The sequence below is a fragment of the Budorcas taxicolor genome, chromosome 6 (assembly GCF_023091745.1).
Source record: "Budorcas taxicolor isolate Tak-1 chromosome 6, Takin1.1, whole genome shotgun sequence".
In the NCBI taxonomy this organism is placed as follows: domain Eukaryota; kingdom Metazoa; phylum Chordata; class Mammalia; order Artiodactyla; family Bovidae; genus Budorcas; species Budorcas taxicolor.
Genome location: NC_068915.1, coordinates 94112725 through 94132487, shown reverse-complemented (window position 1 = coordinate 94132487; position 19763 = coordinate 94112725). Strand labels below are relative to the sequence as shown.

The following is a 19763-nucleotide window of genomic DNA, read 5'->3' as shown; positions in this document are numbered from 1 at the left end:
GAGCCTGGGCCAAAGGAATCAAGTGAGAAGAGGCAGCGCTGCTTTAAGTGCAAAGGTATTCTTGAGCAGCGGGCAGTCAATGGCGCCAGCGCCTTATGATGAGCCTGACGCTGTTGACGTCCTGCGTGCCCCTCCCCAACCAACACCTCCATCACCAAGGAAACGAGAAACGGCACCAGAGCAGCTGAGCCAACCCACTGGTTTCATGGCAGCTCCGAAGACAGCAGCTGGGGGGCCGTTGGTGGGGGCAGTGGTCCAGGGTACGGACTACTCTAAGTTTGTGGTTTTCAATTCAAAAACATCAGAAGTACTTAGTCACCATCGAGTGGGATTAACCCAAGAGTTCCCAAAAGAAGGATGGATAGAACAAGACCCTAAGCAAATTCTTCAGTCTGTTAATGAATGTATAGAGAAAACATGTGAGAAACTTCAAGAACTGAATATCGATATATCCAACATAAAGGCTATTGGTGTCAGCAATCAAAGGGAAACCACTGTGGTCTGGGACAAATTAACCGGTGAGCCACTCTATAATGCTGTGATGTGGCTTGATGTAAGAACCCAGTCTACTGTTGAGACTCTTAGTAAAAAAATTCCAGGAAATAATAACTTCGTCAAGTCCAAGACAGGTCTTCCACTCAGCACTTACTTCAGTGCAGTGAAACTTCGTTGGATTCTTGACAATGTGAGAAAAGCTCAAAAGGCTGTTGAAGAAGGCAGAGCTCTTTTTGGTACTATTGATTCATGGCTTATCTGGAGTCTGACGGGAGGAGTTGATGGAGGTATCCATTGCACAGATGTAACAAATGCCAGTAGGACGATGCTATTCAACATCCATTCTTTAGAGTGGGATAAAGAGCTGTGTGATTTTTTTGAAATTCCAATGGACATTCTTCCAAATATCTGGAGTTCTTCTGAGATCTATGGGCGAATGAAAACTGGGGCCCTGGAAGGTGTGCCAATATCTGGATGCTTGGGGGACCAGTCTGCTGCATTAGTAGGACAAATGTGCTTCCAGGAAGGACAAGCCAAAAACACGTATGGGACAGGCTGCTTCTTACTATGTAATACAGGTCATAAATGTGTGTTTTCTGAATGTGGCCTCCTGACCACAGTGGCTTACAAGCTAGGCAAAAACAAGCCCGTTTTTTATGCACTGGAAGGTTCTGTGGCCATAGGCGGTGCTGTTATTCACTGGCTGAGAGACAATCTTGGAATTATAAAAACCTCAGAAGAAAGTGAAAAACTTGCTAAAGAAGCAGGTACTTCTTATGGCTGCTACTTCATCCCAGCCTTTTCAGGGTTGTATGCACCTTATTGGGAGCCCACTGCAAGAGGGATCATCTGTGGGCTCACTCAGTTCACCAATAAGAGTCATATTGCTTTTGCCGCATTGGAAGCTATTTGTTTCCAAACCCGAGAGATTCTGGATGCCATGAACCGTGACTGTGGAATTCCACTCAGTCATTTGCAGGTGGATGGAGAAATGACGAACAACAAAGTTCTTATGCAACTACAAGCAGACATTCTGCATATTCCAGTAATAAAAGCCTCCATGCCTGAAACAATGGCCCTGGGAGCTGCCATGGCAGCCGGAGCTGCAGAAGGGGTGAATGTCTGGAGCCTTAAACCCGAGGATTTGTCAACCATCATGATGGAACGGTTTGAACCACAGATCAAAGCCACAGAAAGTGAAATTCGTTATTCTACATGGAAGAAAGCTGTGATGAAGTCAATGGGTTGGGTTACAGGTCAGCCTTCTGAAAGTAGTGAATCTAATAACTTCTCTAGTCTGCCCTTGGGTTTTTTTATAGTGACTAGCATGATAATGTTAATTGGAGCAAGATATATCTCAAGTATATTTTCATAATACCAAGCATGGACTCTCAAGATGTGAGCTTTTCACAAAATGAAACAAATCCAGCAATTCTGCCTCTTAGTGTGATGACGCTATAACAGACTCTGACTTCATTTACTGAACACTTAACTTCATGACTTACAAGAACCCTAGAAGTAGACCTTTGGCTGGAAATAAATAAATTACACCAGAAAATGCTGCAGAAATATTTGGTGTGTTTTCTAACATCGGCAGTTAAGGTCACACCAACCACTAGGAATCAACCCCTCCACTGTCATAAAATTCTACTTCACTCCCTCTAAAATACAGAATACTGAGATTCAGTCTATGGAATTTTTCATCATACATTTTCTAACCCTTAGGACTAGGATTTGACTCTCTGTGCTACATATACTTGCTTAAGAGGTGTAAATACCCTGTTAAAACTGAGGGACATCTTGTTGTAACTGTTGCTGTTTATAACAGATCCCAAAGTCCTCTTTTGCTCATATTAGGGAAACTACAATACCTTTACTGAATGTTTAAGGGAAACATTAGTTTTTATAATAGAAATGTAGCATTCTCATAGCCTAGATGTTTTCCTAAAAGATATTTGTCAAAATTCTTCAGACATTTTACATGCCTCACCAATTACACTACTTTTCTATGTAGATGATATAGGGAGAAGGGCATGCTTTTTCTTTTCATATCTCCATTTTATGTACTCTACTTGGTGGCTCAGAGGTTAAAGCATCTACCCGCAATGTGGGAGACCTGGGTTCGATCCCTGGGTCGGGAAGATCCCCTGGAGAAGGAAATGGCAACCCACTCCAGTATTCTTGCCTGGAGAATCCCATGGACAGAGGAGCCTGGTGGGCTACAGTCCACGGGGTCACAAAGAGTCGGACGCAACTGAGTGACTTCACTTTCACTTTCACTTATATTCTTCATATAGAGAACCCACTGATGAAGTTTATAAGAAGGGTAGTCTTATGTGGACCACCACAATAAATATTTTAGGGTAAACATATATACACATATATTTAGAGCAATGAATACACATACTATTAGCAGTAGAAAGTTTTTTAAAAAACTGTTATTTATTATTTTAGTATGTGTTTTATATTCATATAAAACAGTATATTATGGTTTCAACAATATTTCTTACAATTACCTTTTAATTTAATTGCCTTAGCTAGATATATGTCGGAAACAAAAGGGGAAAACTTTTGTTTTCCGTTGTAGGTTTATCCACTTTTTCTTTTCAGTTCTAGTGGATAAAATCTACTGTGGATAAATCTACTGTGGATAAAATCTACTGTGGATAAATCTACTGTGGAATACTACAGTAAGCATTATTTTCTAGCAGAAAAGAAAGAATGGATTGTTCAAACAAAACTAATAATACACTATGGAGTTAAGCATATATAAAACAAAAATAGCAATCAAGTTGGAAGTAGATAAAAGGAAATGTAAAATATTGTAAGGTTTGTATACTATACGAGAAGTAATATAATATCATTTGAAGTTACACTGTTAATATTCTAAATCCTAAAATAACAAAACAAAAAATTAAATTTAGTGCATAGGCCAGAACTATAAAAATATTCATTTGACCCAAAAGAAGGCAAAAAAGAGATGAAAAGGGAAAAAAGAAAAGATAGAAAAGTGAAAAATAATAACAGGAAAATATATTTAAACCTAACCATACCAATAAGAACATTAAATATAAATGGTCTAAACACCTCAATTAGAAAGCAAGATTGTCTTATAAAGAAGACTCAAATACATACTGCCTCCAAAAAACATATTTCTTAAAAAGAGGAGCAAAATAGTCAAAAAAGAAAAAGGTTTTTAAAAATATACCATACTCATATGAATGGAAAGGAAGCTGAAGTGATTATTAATAACAAAGTAAATTTCAAAGCAAAAAGTATTACCAGTGATAGACAAAGTCATTTTGCAGTGATAAAAGGTCAGTTCATTAAAGATATATAACAATCCTAAATATTTATATACCTAATAAAGCTTCAAAATACATAAAGCAAAATCTAATAGAACTGAAATAAAAAGTGGATAAGTCTATAATTATAGTAAGAGATTTCAATATCTCTTCATCATTTGACAGAACAAGTAGAAAAACCAATGATTTGAACAATACTATAGATTGTTCAAATTATACTATCAAATAATTTAATTGACATTCATATACCATAACACCCTACAGTAAGAGAATACATATTCATTTCAAGTGCCTATGAAATATTTACCAAGACATATCTTATTTAGGCCATCAACCAAGCTTCAATAAATTTAAAAGGATTTCACATAAAGTATGCCGTGTGAGAACAGTGGAATTATCAATCAATAAAATGTTTTTCGAAATGTCCAAATATTTGGACACTAAGTTGAAAACTTTTAAATAATCCCCAAGACGAAAAGACAAAGAAGAAAAATAAAAAATATTTGGAACGTAATGAAAATGAAGATACACCATGACAAAATTTGACATATCACTACAGCAGCACTTAGGAATTTCTAGGACTAAAGGCCTAGAAGAGAGACAAAGTTTCAAATCAGTGATCTCAGCTTCAATCTTAAGAAACTGGAAATAGAATAACAAATTCAATATAAAGTATAAGAAAATAAAATAGAGTACAATAATCAGTGGTATAGAAAATAGCAGGCAGGGGGCACGGGGAGGATCGGAAGGAAGAGTGGGCAGAAGCGGGGAGGGAAAATGATTAAAAGGGTCACAAAGCAAAACAGGAAGGAGTGAGTATGTTCATTTATTAATTATGGTGACATGTAAAAGGGGACTGTGTCAAAATTGAACACTTTAAATATGTGCAGATTATTAAACATCAATTATACCTCAAAAAGAGTTTTAAAAAGGAAAAAGAATTACCTCGAATTCTGAAGGAAGATAACCAAAGTTTGCTCAGTTAGTTGATCTTGGCTGTTTTCTATTAAGCATACTGATGTATCCTCTGCTTCCATAGTCTGCTGGCATGGGGTGTGCTACTTCCTGTCTCTAGAAGGTCTATCAGCTTTATTTGAAGTCATTTGTGTGATTTGGCTGGAGAAGTACATGATAATGTCTAGTATCATTTAAACCAAATTAATTTCCCATTTCATTTATCTGTTCATAATTCTGTCTGGGACTTGCTGCAAATGACCTTATGAAAAGTCACAAACAAAGATGCCGTAAGAAAATCAGGCTAAAAGTCCTCAAACTCAGTATCTCATTCTTTCTCACTTCTGAGTGTTATACTCATGTGGTTATCAGCTTTTTTTTTTTTAGTACCTTTGGCTTTATAAGTCTCATTTTCATAATTTAACCTATTGTGGTATTGATAAATTATAGTACTTTGTCCCGAGGCTATTAAGGAGCTTCTGTATATTCTATCATAAAATTAGCTAATGAATAATTTCTCTATATTGCCACTAAGCAGAACTACATGGTTAAATTATGATGATGGAGTCTCATCACATGCATGTTATGAAACAGCAAGTCATCATTTAATGTCAGGCATATGTGTGAGTGGGAGAGCAGGAGCTCAAACACTAACCAGGAGAATGAAAAACATCTAATTCTGATACTGTTTTCCAAAGGCACAGGTTGTGAGGGCTACCCTGTGGCTCAGTGGTAAAGAGTCTGCCTGCCAACATCTAGAGACAGGAAGATCCCCTGGAGGAGGAAATGGCAACCCACTCCAGCAGTCTTGCCTGGAGAACCCCATGGACAGAGGAGCCTGGCAGGTTACAGTCCATGAGTTTTCAAGAGTCAGACATGAATTAGAGACTGAACAACAACAACAGTTTGTGAATTAAAACAAATAAGTCACAGCTGAGAGGGGCAGGGCTGGGTAAGGAAGAGAGAGAAGAAACTAAGAAGGCCATAAGGGAAAGGGATTTTAAAGGTTTCCAAAGAGAAACGCCCTTGGTGGCTCAGAAGGTAAAGAATCTGCCCACAATGCAAGAGACACAGGTTTGAGCCTTGGGTCGGGAAGATCCCCTGGAGAAGGAAGTGGCTACCCACTCTAGTTATTTTTGCCTGGAAAATCCCATGGTCAGAGGAGCCTGGCAGGCTACAGTCCATGGGGCCGCAAAGAGTCAGACATGACTGAGTGACTAACACTTTCAAAGAGAAACAAGCTGTACTATTAAATCTAACTGGAGACATCCTGTGTGGTACCCACGTACAAGCAGCTCTAGGAGTGACAGCAATGTACATCAGACTTAGAGGGATAAGCATCTTCCTCTCCTCACCTGGCAATAATCCTAATTATTATCTGTCTGTGACTAATATCTGGTGCTTATATGATTGTTTTGATACTGATACCCATAAACTCAAAGGGAAGCTATTGATTCACTCACTGGTAAGTATCTCAATACATCAGTATAAACGTTACATTAAACAATCTCTATTTAGGTGGAACATTATAAACCTACTCTATGATTGTTAGATATGGAAAATGTGTTTCCATGCTGTTTTCTTTTTATTCAGAACTAATAAGATTCCTGAGAGTAATTTTGCAGCAAAGTCTAGAGTAAATATAATACCATCTCACACAGCCATCTACTTTATCCTCCCACTGAAATGACAGTTCTATAGTCCATTCTGATGGTTTCAATCAAAACAAAATAAATAAACTTAGTAAAGTTAATATTTAAATATCCCTCCATAGTTTCCATCAACAACCTTTACAGCCTGATTTATTTGAGCCTTGGAGAAACTGTGTGGGATCCGTGTCTGCTATGTGTTTAGCATATATGACAGTTTATTATTTTATCAGCTCTCAATAAATTGATTTATTTTACAAAAAGAAAAGAAAGGAAGGCCTTGAGCCTTGCGGGGGGAAACAGTAGAGGGTAATAAGATTGTTAATAACCTTATATTAAGCTATCTATGAGTTTGTGTATGCTTAATTCTTCAGTTGTGTCCGACTCTTTGCATACCTATAGACTGTAGCCTACCAGGCTCCTCCCTTCATGAGATTCTCCAGGCAAGAATACTGGAGTGGGTTGCCACGCTCTCCTCCAGGAGATCTTCCCGACCCAGGGATCGAACCCACATCTCTGACGTCTCCTATACTGGCAGGCAGATTTTTTTTACCACTAGTGCCACCTGGGCCCATCTATGAGTTAAGTTCATTGTGAACAATCCACAAATCTTTCTTATGTTCAGTTATTATAGGATGTTTTCAAGTGTCACAGGAAATCCAAGCTTGAAAAGTATTTGCAAAACCAAAAACAGTGAAAAGACAGTTTATGTCTATACTGAAAGTGAAAATGTTAGTCACTCGGCTATGCCCCACTCTTTGCAATCCCATGGACTGTAGCCCGCCAGTTTCCTAGGTCCATGGGTTTCTCCAGGCCAGAGTACTGGAGTGCGTTGCTATTCCCTTCTCCGGGGGATCTTCCAGACCCAGGAATTAAACTCAGGTCTCCTGCATGGCAGGCAGATTCTTTACCATCTGAGCCACCAGGAAAGATATGTCTATACTAGGAGCTTCAAAAGAGAGCTGGGCAAAAACCAAGATAACAATGTTCTAATGATTGCAGCTGAAGATACTTCTGAACCTGAAGTAGGCAATCCGCTTAACTGCATATCCCTGTTTCTACTTTTGTATGGCTTTAACAAAGTGACCAGAGCAGGGGATGAATAGACATCTTGGAACAAGAAGCTCTAATTAGCGTGTTTCTCTTTCTGTCTCTGTCTCTCATTGCAAGATAAGGTTTGTCCGAGCTCAAGCATATTTTACCAAATGAACTGACCACTTCTTCCCAGGTCGCTTTCAGATAGGCCACAGATACTACAATGGGCTTCCCGGGTGGCTCAGTTGGTAAAGAATCTGCCTTTAGTGCAGGAGACCCGGATTCAGTTCCTGGGTAGGGAAGATCCCCTGGAGAAGGAAATGGAAAGCCACTCGGGAATTCTTGCCTGGAAAATCCCATGGACAGAGGAGCCTAGCAGGCTACAGTCCATGGGGTCACAAGAGTAGGACATGACTTAGCAACTAAACCGCCATCACCACCATATGCCATTATCTCAGCTTCATGGTCGAGAATAATGAGATAAAGAATAAGAAAATCACTTTCCCAATCCAAAAAGGGTATAGCTCTAGAATTTAGGAGATAATTCATCAGCAGAATATGATTACTTGCCTAGAATTTACTATTTTCTAAAACAATGTTCCCAGTGAAAACTCCGAGACCACTCGTATGATGTAAAGCCTGTGGGTGGACAGGGCTTGAGGAGCACCTAGCTCAACATCTTTTAATATAAAAGAAATGAAAAATTTAAATAACTTACTAGATGCCATTTAAAAGACGGTGGGAAGAAAATTACAATCTAACTTTTATACTCTAATGTTCCTTTAGCTTTATCCAACTGGTAGGCTTTACTTGAACTTTGTTTACCTCAGACAACTCTGTTATGACTTTTTATAAAATGGAAAGTAAAGCTAATAATAACTTATGAATTTCTTATAAACATAGCAAATAATATGATACATACTCACATACTCATACACACATATCTTGTTTATGGCCACTTAAGCTAGGCACATTCTGGAAAATTCTGAACTGTAATAAAACACATTTGTTGTTCATTTGCTGTTTGCTATTTCTGAAAAAAAAATGTTTGCAGATTCTTTGGGGAGCCATTCCCTTACTCACTAAATTGGGAGTGAACTGGAAGAGGTACCATGTCTTTTTAGGTACAGAGTGTGCTACTCACCTCCAAACAACTGATATACTTTCAGATTTACCTAATTCATCCCTTCATTTCAGGGAACAATGTGAATTTCTTTTCCTTCCACTTTCTCTTCCTTCTTCCTTTCTTCGCCCTCCTCTTTGTCTTTTTCTTTTTCCTGAAACAAATCCATTGAGTCATATCAGTATGGTATTTACTACTCATATTCACAAACATCAAAAGGATGGCAATCTGTTTAATATCCTGCAGATGAACATGCGCTAAAAAGTGGTACTGGCAATTAGGCACTCACTGCCCACTGGGCACCAGGCAGCAATACGCTAAAGATCTGGCCTGTGGTTCCATAGAGAAGAATGGAATTTCATTACAACTGTATCAAAAACAAATCATGTACCAAATGTTTGCCTGGATGAGTACTTAGAACATCATTTTTCTTTCATTCATCCCCTCACAGCTTCTACACTTCAGCTCTATTGCTGTCAATACATTCTTTGCCTGTTTATATGTCTGTTCCTCTTCCATTTGTCACTATAAGTTCACTACAGTTTTACCTTCTCATACTAGCCCCAGTGTGTGTGTGTGTGTGTGTGTGTGTGTGTGTGTGGGTGGGTGGGTGTACATGCATATATATATATGAACTATACAAGGCCTACGAATAAAAAGAACATGGACAAAAAGGGTATATAAACCTTTACAAAATAGTTTCTACAGCATTTCCTCAGGTTTCGTTTTGTCATGTCATTAGAGAATGGAAACATTTACTTTGCATTTTCTGGATGTTAGAGATGGCTATAGGAAGATAACCTAAGGCTTACAGAGAAAAGGGTTTCCCAGATGGTGCTAGTGGTAAAGATCCTGCCTGCCAAAGCAGAAGACAGACATAAGAGACATGGGTTCCATCCCTGGATGGGGAAGAGGCCTTGAAGGAGGGCACAGCAACCCACTCCAGTATTGTTATCAGGGGAATCCCATGGACAGGGGAGTCTGACAGGCTATAGTCCATGGGATCACAAAGAGTCAGACACAACCGAAGCCACTTGGCATGCATGCAGAGAGAAAAACCTTTAAATTTAAAAAGGGTCCCTAATGAATTTCAGCTAGAGATTAGAGATATTGTATGTCAGGGCCCTAATTTTAAATATTTAGAAACTGGGTTCCAGAGGAGGTGACAATCCAAGGTTTCAGGGCTGTTCTGGACCTAGAAATGTCAGAATTAGAATCTAGGCAAAATTTCTTCTATATGTATGTCAAATTTTCTTGGAATATTTCAATTTTAAACATAAAAACTGTTGGTTTTCTCTAGATCAGATATAAAAATATTTAGAAATGCAGTGGTAATCGCTTAGTATGTTCCCATCAACATTCAGAATTCCCAGGGAACCACCTCATTGGAACTGATTTTAAAAGGCCTCTTCTCTCAGTTTGTTCCTTCACACTCTTTCAGTTGAGGCATGACACTAACAGTGCCAGATTTATGAAACACACGCTGGAATCAAGATTGCCAGGAGAAACATCAATAACCTCAGATATTCAGTGACACCACCCTTATGGCAGAAAGTGAAGAGGAACCAAAGAGCCTCTTGATGAAAGTGAAAGAGGAGAGTTAAAAAGCTGGCTTAAAATTCAACACTCAAAAAAAAAAAAAAAACCATCATGGCATCTGGTCCCATCACTTTATGGCAAATAGATGGGGAAACAATGGAAACAGTGACAACTTTATTTTCTTGGGCTCCATATTCACTGCAGATGGTCCTTGGAAGAAAAGCTATGACCAACCTAAGACATCGTATTAAAAAGTAGAAACGTCACTTTGCTGACAAAGGTCTGTAATGTCAAAGTTATGCTTTTCCCAGTAGTCATGTATGGATGCGAGAGTTGGACCATAAAGAAAGCTGAGCACCGAAGAATTGATGCCTTTGAACTGTGGTGCTGGAGAAGACTCTTGAGAGTCCTTTGGACTGCAAGGAGATCCAACTAGTCCATCCTAATGGAAATCAATCTTGAATGTTCATTGGAGGGACTGATGCTGAAGCTGAAACTCCAATACTTTGGCCACCTGATGCGAAGAACTAACTCATTTGAAAAGACCCTGATGCTGGGAAAGATTGAAAGTGGGAGAAGAAGGGGATGACAGAGGATGAGAAGGTTGGATGGCATCACTGACTCAAGTGAGTTTGAGCAAGCTCTGGGAGTTAATGATGGACAGGGAAGCCTGGTATGCTGCAGTCCACGTGGTAGCAAAGAGTTGGACATGACTAAGCAACTGAACTAACTAAACCTCACTTTTGGGCTTCCCAGGTGGCACTAGTGGTAAAGAACATGCCTGCCAATGCAGGAGACATAAGTGACCTGGGTTCAGTTGCTGGGTCAGGAAGATCCCCTGGAGGGGGGGCATGGCTACTCACTCCAGTATTCTTGCCTGAAGAATCCCATGGACAGAGGAGCCTGGCAGGGTACAGTCCATGGTGTCATAAAGAGTCAGGCACAACTGAAGTGACTCAGCATCACACAACCTAACTTTCCCTGTCCCGTCTCTCAAATTTACCCTCTACATTTTCACTGTGGTTCTTCCTGTTCCTTTCCCACCTCTGTCTCTGATTTTACATAATTTATTGTTTCTTTTCCAGCACCCCAGACCTTTTGGAAAGCTTCCCACACCAACCCCCATAAGGAGCCGCCTGGTCTTCTTACCTCCAGGGAGGAGCTATTCAGAGGCACAAAGAGGAAAGAGAAGCAGATCTCCAGCTCCTTGTTCTCTCAGTAACCCCCTGGCTGTTCTTAGGAACGTTCCTTGAGATTCTTCCTCTAGCTCAACATCAACCAATGTTTATGGGCTCTGATCTTTGATCTTGCCACACGGGTTCCTAATAACTGTGGATCCGGACCGTCAAGGCAACAATTCAAGCCTCAAGGGCCCTTCAAATTCTGCCGCGACCTTGTTCACCAGCTGATCACGTCTGATTTCCAGCTATGTAAGTATTCTTGCCTAGAGAATCCCAGGGATGGGGGAGCCTGGTGGGCTGCCGTCTCTGGGGTCGCACAGAGTCGGACACGACTGAAGCGACTTAGCAGCAGCAGCAGCAGCATTCCTATTTGCATCTCCAAAGACCAGAGTCTAGACAAGTCAACTCTCATTGCAGAGATGGTCTGGGGTTTTGGAACAGCGTAGAAGTCACCCACCAGGCTGGACCCACGGCACTCCTGATTCTGGGCTACTGTTTGAAACGGATGGATTAGACCTCAGAGCCCCTGGCTTGGTGCCCTCTGGTGGCCAGCAAGGGCCACGTGACTCCTCAGACCTTCGCTGCCGCTTGGGCTTTTCAGCGCCGCCCTGTGGCCATGGTGTCAACAAAGCTACCGTTCAGTTCAGTTGCTCAGTTGTGTCTGACTCTTCCACCCCATGGACTGCAGCACTCCAGGCCTCCCTGTCCATCACAAGCTACAGGAGATTTCTCAAATTCATGTTCACCGAGTAGGTGATGTCATCCAACCATCTCATCCTCTGTTCTCCTCCTGCCTTCAATCTTTCCTAGCATCAGGGTCTTTTCCAATGAGTCAGTTCTTCACATCAGGTGGCCAAAGTATTGGAGTTTCAGCTTCAGCATCAGTCCTTCCAATGAACATTCAGGACTGATTCCCTTAGGATGGACTGGTTGGATCTCCTAGCAGTCCAAGGGACTCTCAAGAGTCTTCTCCAACACCACAGTTCAAAAGCATCAATTCTGCGCTCAGCTTTCTTTATAGTCCAATTCTCACATCCATACGTGACTACTGGAGAAACCACAGCCTTGACTAGACAGACCTTTGTTGAAAAAGTAATGTCTCTGCTTTTTAATATACTGTCTAGGTTGGTCACAGCTTTTTTTCCAAGGAGAAAGTGTCTTTTAATTTCATGGCTACAGTCACCATCTGCAGTGATTTTGGAGCCCAAGAAAATGAAATCTGCCACTGTTTCCATTGTTTCCTCATCTATTTGCCCTGAAGTGATGGGATCAGATGCCATAAACTTAGTTTTTCGAATGTTGAGTTTTAGCCAGCTTTTTCAGTCTCCTCTTTCACTTTCACCAAGAGGTTCTTCAGTTCCTCTTCACTTTCTACCGTAAGGGTTGTGTCATCTGCATATCTGAGCTACATGTCTCTTGAAAACAAAAATCTGTCCTTTTTACCTTATCGCTTTAAATGTGCTCATTGCAATCATTTCACAGCTAAGCTAAGTAGCCTGGCATTTAAGGTTTGAATACCTATGTTCTGTCTTCTACTTGTTCTTCTAGTTTCACTTCACTTGTCTTATCTTTTCACTGACCATGTAACTCGATCGGTTTTCCTGGAAGCTATCAAATTAAAGAGAAATCTCTGCACTTTTTCTAGACATAAAAAATTAGAGATGTAAAATAAGACTGTTTATGGTGTTTTCCCCTTTACAAAATGCATATCATTCTTTCATCTTAAAAAGATGTTATCTTCATTATTTAGGGATGATAAAAGGGATTCTTGGTGAGATTTAAAGGTCTGAGAAGTATGGTCATTAACCTCTGTTAGAAATCAATTGGAGAAGGCAATGGCACCCCACTCCAGTACTCTTGCCTGGAAAATCCCATGGACGGAGGAGCCTGGGGCTGCAGTCCATGGGGTCGCGAAGAGTCGGACATGACTGAGCGACTTCACTTTGACTTTTCACTTTCATGCATTGGAGAAGGAAATGGCAACCCACTCCAGTGTTCTTGCCTAGAGAATCCCAGGGATGTGGGAGCCTGGTGGGCTGCCATCTGTGGGGTCGCACAGAGTCAGACACGACTGAAGTGACTTAGCAACAGCAGCAGCAGCAGAAATCCATTATTTCATTATGATTTTTCAAAAACTTCTAAATATCTAGTTATTTCCATTTTAAATCATACTAGTCTGTGTATTGCTTTTCATTAATTCATTTCACTTAACCCTACTGCATTATTCTAAAAATAACTCTACTGTCAGATTTATCAACTTTCCTTAACTTAGAAAAAAGTCCTTAGAAGCTTCCCAGATGACGTTAGTGGTAAAGAATCAGCCTGCCAATGTAGGAGATTTCAGAGAAGGGTTTGATCCCCTAGAAAAGGAAATGGCAACCTGCTCCAGCATTCTTGCCTGGAAAATTCCATGGACAGAGAAGCCTAGCAGGCTACAGTCAACGGGGTTGCAATGACTGACCGACTGAGCACTCACACACAGTTTGACATTTAGTTTGATATATAATAGTTCTTTCATATATGAGTTTCTTCTAATCCTTATTTTCTCACTGATCACAACAGAAGTTTCTAAATAAGGGGAGCTTATCCTTATAGTAATAATCTCATAAAAATCAGATTGCCAGCCTAAGTTTGGTCATATAACTCAGCTAATCAGTGACTGAATCTATATTTATTAAGTTCCTCCTATGCTAGGTATCATAGGAAATGTAAAAGTGGGAACTATATGGTATTTGCTTTCCAAGATTTTAAAATCTGTTATTGGCAGTATGTCATATTCAGAAATGGCCATGAAGTATGGCAATATTTGAAAAGTACTATTTAGTGAATGAATGAAAGTGCAAATGAATGGACTGCATATGCAGTAGGTGATACAGAAGGGAAAGGACACTTGTATTTGAAATTAAAAGAAAAATAATTATGGCAGGATCAGCCTCCTAAGATGTGAACCAGACTTCTAAGATGGATAGAATGCCAAAGATAAGGATGGTGAGATGAAAATAAACCCACTTGTGGGAAATGATATAAGTAATGGCATCAGAGACAAGCCTCACAGTTTTTAAGCTTATCTGTTTAAACAGAGCATGATAATGTTAGAAAGAAGAAGGAAACAAATGCTGGAGCCAGATTTTTAAGAACCTTGAATATCATGCTAAGAACCTAGGTCTTTTTTTCATACTTTGGGAACTAGAGGTTCACAGAAGGTTTATGTCGAGGTAAATACCATGATAAAACTCTCATGTCTATCCCTCCTAGGCTGCTAACTCTCATCATTGGAAGTGTGCGTGGAGTACATGTAGTAGCAGTAAGGGCGTGGACTTCTGGCTTCAGATCTGGGCTCTATCACTTACCGTGTGACCTTCGCCAAGTTAATCAACCTTTCTATACTTCTGTTTCTTCAACTCTAAACTGAAGACGAGGATGAGGATGGTGATAATGATAATGATAGTTGTGAGGAATAAATGCGTTGTTTGAAGAGCAAATGAATTACTGTATGCAAAGAGCTTAGATCAATTTTTGGAAGTGTGAAGTCCCACTTGTGATTAGTCACTTAGTGGTATCCAACTCTTTGTGACCCATGGACTGTAGCCTACCAGGCTCCTCTGTCCATGGTGATTCTCCAGGGAAGACTACTGGACAGGATTGCCATGCCTTTCTCCAGGGTATCGTCCTAACCCAGGGATCAAACCCAGGTTTGCTGCATTGTGGCCAGATTCTTTACCATCTGAACCACTGGGGAAACCATGAATACTGGAGCAGATAGCCTGTCCCTTCTCCACGGGATCTTCCCAACCCAAGAATCAAATCAGGGTCTCCTGAATTGCATATGGATTCTATACCAGATGAGCTACCTGGAAAGTCCCACTTAAGAGTTTGCTATTAGCACTGTCAGTATCAGATCAGTTCAGTCGCTCAGTCATGTCCAACTCTTTGCAACCCCATGAACTGCAGCACACCAGGCCTTCCTGTCCATCACCAACTCCCAGAGTCCACCCAAACTCATGTCCATTGAGTTGGTGATGCCATCCAACCATTTCATTCTCTGTCGTCCCCTTCTCCTCCTGCCCTCACTATTTCCCAGCATCAGGGTCTTTTCCAATGAGTCAGCTCTTCACATCAGGTGGCCAAAGTATTGGAGTTTCAACTTCAACATCAGTCCTACCAATGAATACCCAGGACTGATCTCCTTAAGGATGGACTGGTTGGATCTCCTTGCAATCCAAGGGACTCTCAAGAGTCTTCTCTAACACCACAGTTCAAAAGCATCAATTCTTCAGCGCTCAGCCTTCTTCACAGTCCAATTCTCACATCCATACATGAACGCTGTAAAAACCATAGCCTTGACTAGACTGACATTTGTTGGCAAAGTAATGCCTCTGCTTTTTAATATGCTGTCTAGGTTGCTCATAACTTTTCTTCCAAGTAGTAAGTGTCTTTTAATTTCATGGCTATAATCACAATCTGCAGTGATGTTGGAGCCCAGAAAACTAAAGTCTGACACTGTTTCCACTGTTTCCCCATCTATTTCCCATGAAGTGATGGGACCAGATGCCATGATCTTCATTTTCTGAATGTTGAGCTTTAGCCAACTTTTTCACTTTCCTCTTTCACTTTCATTAAGAGGCTCTGTTGTTCTTCTTCACATTCTGCCATAAGGGTGGTGTCATCTGCATATCTGAGGTCATTCATATTTCTCCCAGCAATCTTGATTCCAGCTTGTGTTTCTTCCAGTCCAGCGTTTCTCATGATGTACTCTGCATAGAAGTTAAATAAGCAGGGTGACAGTATACAGCCTTGGCGTACTACTTTTGCTATTTGGAACCAGTCTGTTGTTCCATGTCTGGTTCTAACTGTTGCTTCCTGACCTGCATACAGGTTTCTCAAGAGGCAGGTCAGGCGGTCTGGTATTGCCATCTCTTTCAGAATTTTCCACAGTTTATTGTGATCCACACAGTCAAAGGCTTTGGCATAGTCAATAAAGCAGAACTGGATGTTTTCCTGGAACTCTTTTGCTTTTTTGATGATCCAGCAGGTGTTGGGCAATTTGATCTCTGCCTTTTCTAAAGCCAGCTTGAACATCTGGAAGTTCACGGTTCACATATTGCTGAAGCCTGGCTTTGAGAATTTTGAGCATTACTTTACTAGCATGTGAGATGAGTGCAATTGTGTGGTAGTTTGAGCATTCTTTGGCATTGCCTTTCTTTGGAATTGGAATGAAAACGGACCTTTTCCAGTCCTGTGGCCACTGCTGAGTTTTCCAAATTTGCTGGCATATTGAGTGCAGCACTTTCACAGCACCATCTTCCAGGATTTGAAACAGCTCAACTGGAATTCCATCACCTCCACTAACTTTGTTCATAATGATGTTTCCTAAGGCCCACTTGACTTCACATTCCAAGATGTCTGGCTCTAGGTGAGTGATCACACCATCGTTATTATCTTGGCCATGAAGATCTTTTTGGCTGCATGGGGAGGCCTTACAATAGATATGAAAAGAAGAGAGGTGAAAAACAAAGGAGAAAAGGAAAGATATAAGCATCTGAATGCAGAGTTCCAAAGAATAGCAAGAAGAGATAGGAAAGCCTTCCTCAGCGATCAATGCAAAGAAATAGAGGAACACAACAGAATGGGAAAGACTAGAGATCTCTTCAAGAAAATTAGAGATACCAAGGGAACATTTCATGCAAAGATGGGCTCAATAAAGGACAGAAATATATGGACCTAACAGAAGCAGAAGATATTAAGAAGAGGTGGCAAGAATACACGGAAGAACTGTAGAAAAAAGATCTTCACGACACAGATAATCATGATGATGTGATCGCTAATCTAGAGCCAGATATCTTGGAATGTGAATCAAGTGGGTCTTAGAAAGGATCACTATGAACAAAGCTAGTGGAGGTGATGGAATTCCAGTTGAGCTATTTCAAATCCTGAAAGATGATGCTGTGAAAGTGCGGCACCCAATATGCCAGCAAATTTGGAAAACTCAAGAGTGGCCACAGGACTGGAAAAGGTCCGTTTTCATTCCAATTCCAAAGAAAGGCAATGCCAAAGAATGCTCAAACTACCACACAATTGCTGTCATCTCACATGCTAGTAAAGTAATACTCAAAATTCTCCAAGACAGGCTTCAGTAATACGTGAACCTTGAACTTCCTGATGTTCAAACTGGTTTTAGAAAAGGCAGAGGAACCAGAGATCAGATTGCCAACATCTGCTGGATCATGGAAAAAGCAAGAGAGTTCCAGAAAAACATCCAGTTCTGCTTTATTGACTATGCCAAAGCCTTTGACTGTGTGGATCACAATAAACTGTGGAAAATTCTGAAAGAGATGGGAATACCAGACCACCTGACCTGCCTCTTGAGAAACCTGTATGCAGGTCAGGAAGCAACAGTTAGAACCAGACAGGGAACAACAGACTGGTTCCAAATAGGAAAAGGAGTACATCAAGTCTGTATATTGTCACCCTGCTTATTTAACTTATATGCAGAGTACATCATGAGAAACGCTGGACTGGAAGAAACACAAGCTGGAATCAAGATTGCTGGGAAAAATATCAACAACTTCAGATATGCAAATGACACCACCCTTATGGCAGAAAGTGAAGAGGAACTAAAAAGCTTCTTGATGAAAGTGAAAGAGGAGAGCGAAAAGTTGGCTTAAAGCTCAACATTCAGAAAACTAACATCATGGCATCCGGTCCCATCACTTCATGGGAAATAGATGGGGAAACAGTGGAAACAGTGTCAGACTTTATTTTTGGGGGCTCCAAAATCACTGCAGATGGTGACTGCAGCCATGAAATTAAAAGATGCTTCCTCCTTGGAAGAAAAGTTATGACCAACCTAGATAGTATATTCAAAAGCAGAGACATTACTTTGCCGACTAAGGTCCATCTAGTCAAGGCTATGGTTTTTCCAGTGGTCATGTATGGATGTGAGAGTTGGACTGTGAAGAAGGCTGAGTGCCGAAGAATTGATGCTTTCGAACTGTGGTGTTAGAGAAGACTCTTGAGAGTCCCTTGGATTGCAAGGAGATCCAACCAGTCCATTCTGAAGAAGATCAGCCCAGGGATTTCTTTGGAAGAAATGATGCTGAAGCTGAAACTCCAGTACTTTGGCCACCTCATGCAAAGAGCTGACTCATTGGAAAAGACTGATGCTGGCAGGGATTGGGGGCAGGAGGAGAAGGGGACGACCGAGGATGAGATGGCTGGATGGCATCATGGACTCGATGGACATGAGTCTGAGTGAACTTCGGGAGATGGTGATGGACAGGGAGGCCTGGCGTGCTGCAGTTAATGGGGTCACAAAGAGTTGGACACGACTGAGCGACTGAAATGAACTGAACTGAACTGAACTGAGGAATGCTTTCTTATCTCTCCTTTATATTCTTTAGAACTCTGCATTCAAATGGGTATATCTTTCCTTTTCTCGTTTGCTTTTCGCTGCCCATCTTTTCACAGCTGTTTGTAAGGCCTCCTCAGACAGCCATTTTGCTTTTTTGCATTTCTTTTTCTTGGGGATCGTCTTTATTCCTGTCTCCTGTACAATGTCACGAACCTCCATCCATAGTTCATTAGGCACTGTGTCTATCAGATCTAGTCCCTTAAATCCATTTTTCACTTCCATATCATACCCTTCCCCTCTACCCTCAATCCCTCCCAGCATCAGGGTCTTTTCCAATAAGCCAACTCTTCGCATAAGGTGGCCAAAGTATTGCAGTTTCAGCTTTAGCATCAGTCCTTCCAAGAACACCCAGGACTGATCTCCTTTAGAATGGACTTCTTGAATCTCCTGCAGTCCAAGAGATTCTCAAGAGTCTTATCCAATACCACAGTTCAAAAGCATCAATTCTTCAGTGCTCAGCTTTCTTCACAGTCCAACTTTCACAACCATACATGACCACTGGAAAAACCATAACTTTGAGTAGACAGACCTTTGTTGGTAATGTCTCTGCTTTTCAATATGCTATCTAGGTTGGTCATAACTTTCCTTCCAAGGAGTAAGCGTCTTTTAATTTCATGGCTGCAATCACCATCTGCAGTGATTTTGGAGTCCCCAAAAATAAAGTCTGACACTGTTTCCACTATTTCCCCGTCTATTTCCCATGAAATGATGGGACAGATGCCATGATCTTCGTTTTCTGAATGTGACCTTTAAGCCAACTGTATAACTGTTGCCAAATAGGACAGAAGAGTTGGGTGATTCTTTGGTTTCTATACCTTTAAAATTAAATCTCAAAAGAGTTCCTAAAAAGGGAAAGACTAATCATAAACCAGCACAGGTTTAATTATGTGTATTATAAGCATTGCCTTATAAATTAAGTATTATTTGGCAACCTAGATGATAGCCCTATTTGTCCTTTGAGTGATAAGAGGATGTGAAAAGTGCAACTAAAGAATGGAAAGAGATGTTACATAATCAAGATTTCTAGACTATGAGAATACATTTAAAAAGATTCTTACATTGGACTTGGCA

The 19763-nt window shown here is 40.6% G+C and overlaps 1 protein-coding gene across 1 annotated transcript; it reads left to right on the top strand.

The window, feature by feature from the left end:
* Window positions 1–205: 205 nt before the first annotated feature.
* Window positions 206–1870, top strand: GK2 (glycerol kinase 2). The gene has a single exon (XM_052642231.1). The coding sequence runs from the start codon at window positions 206–208 to the stop codon at window positions 1868–1870; it is 1665 nt and encodes a 554-aa protein (XP_052498191.1).
* The last annotated feature ends 17893 nt before the right edge of the window (window positions 1871–19763 follow it).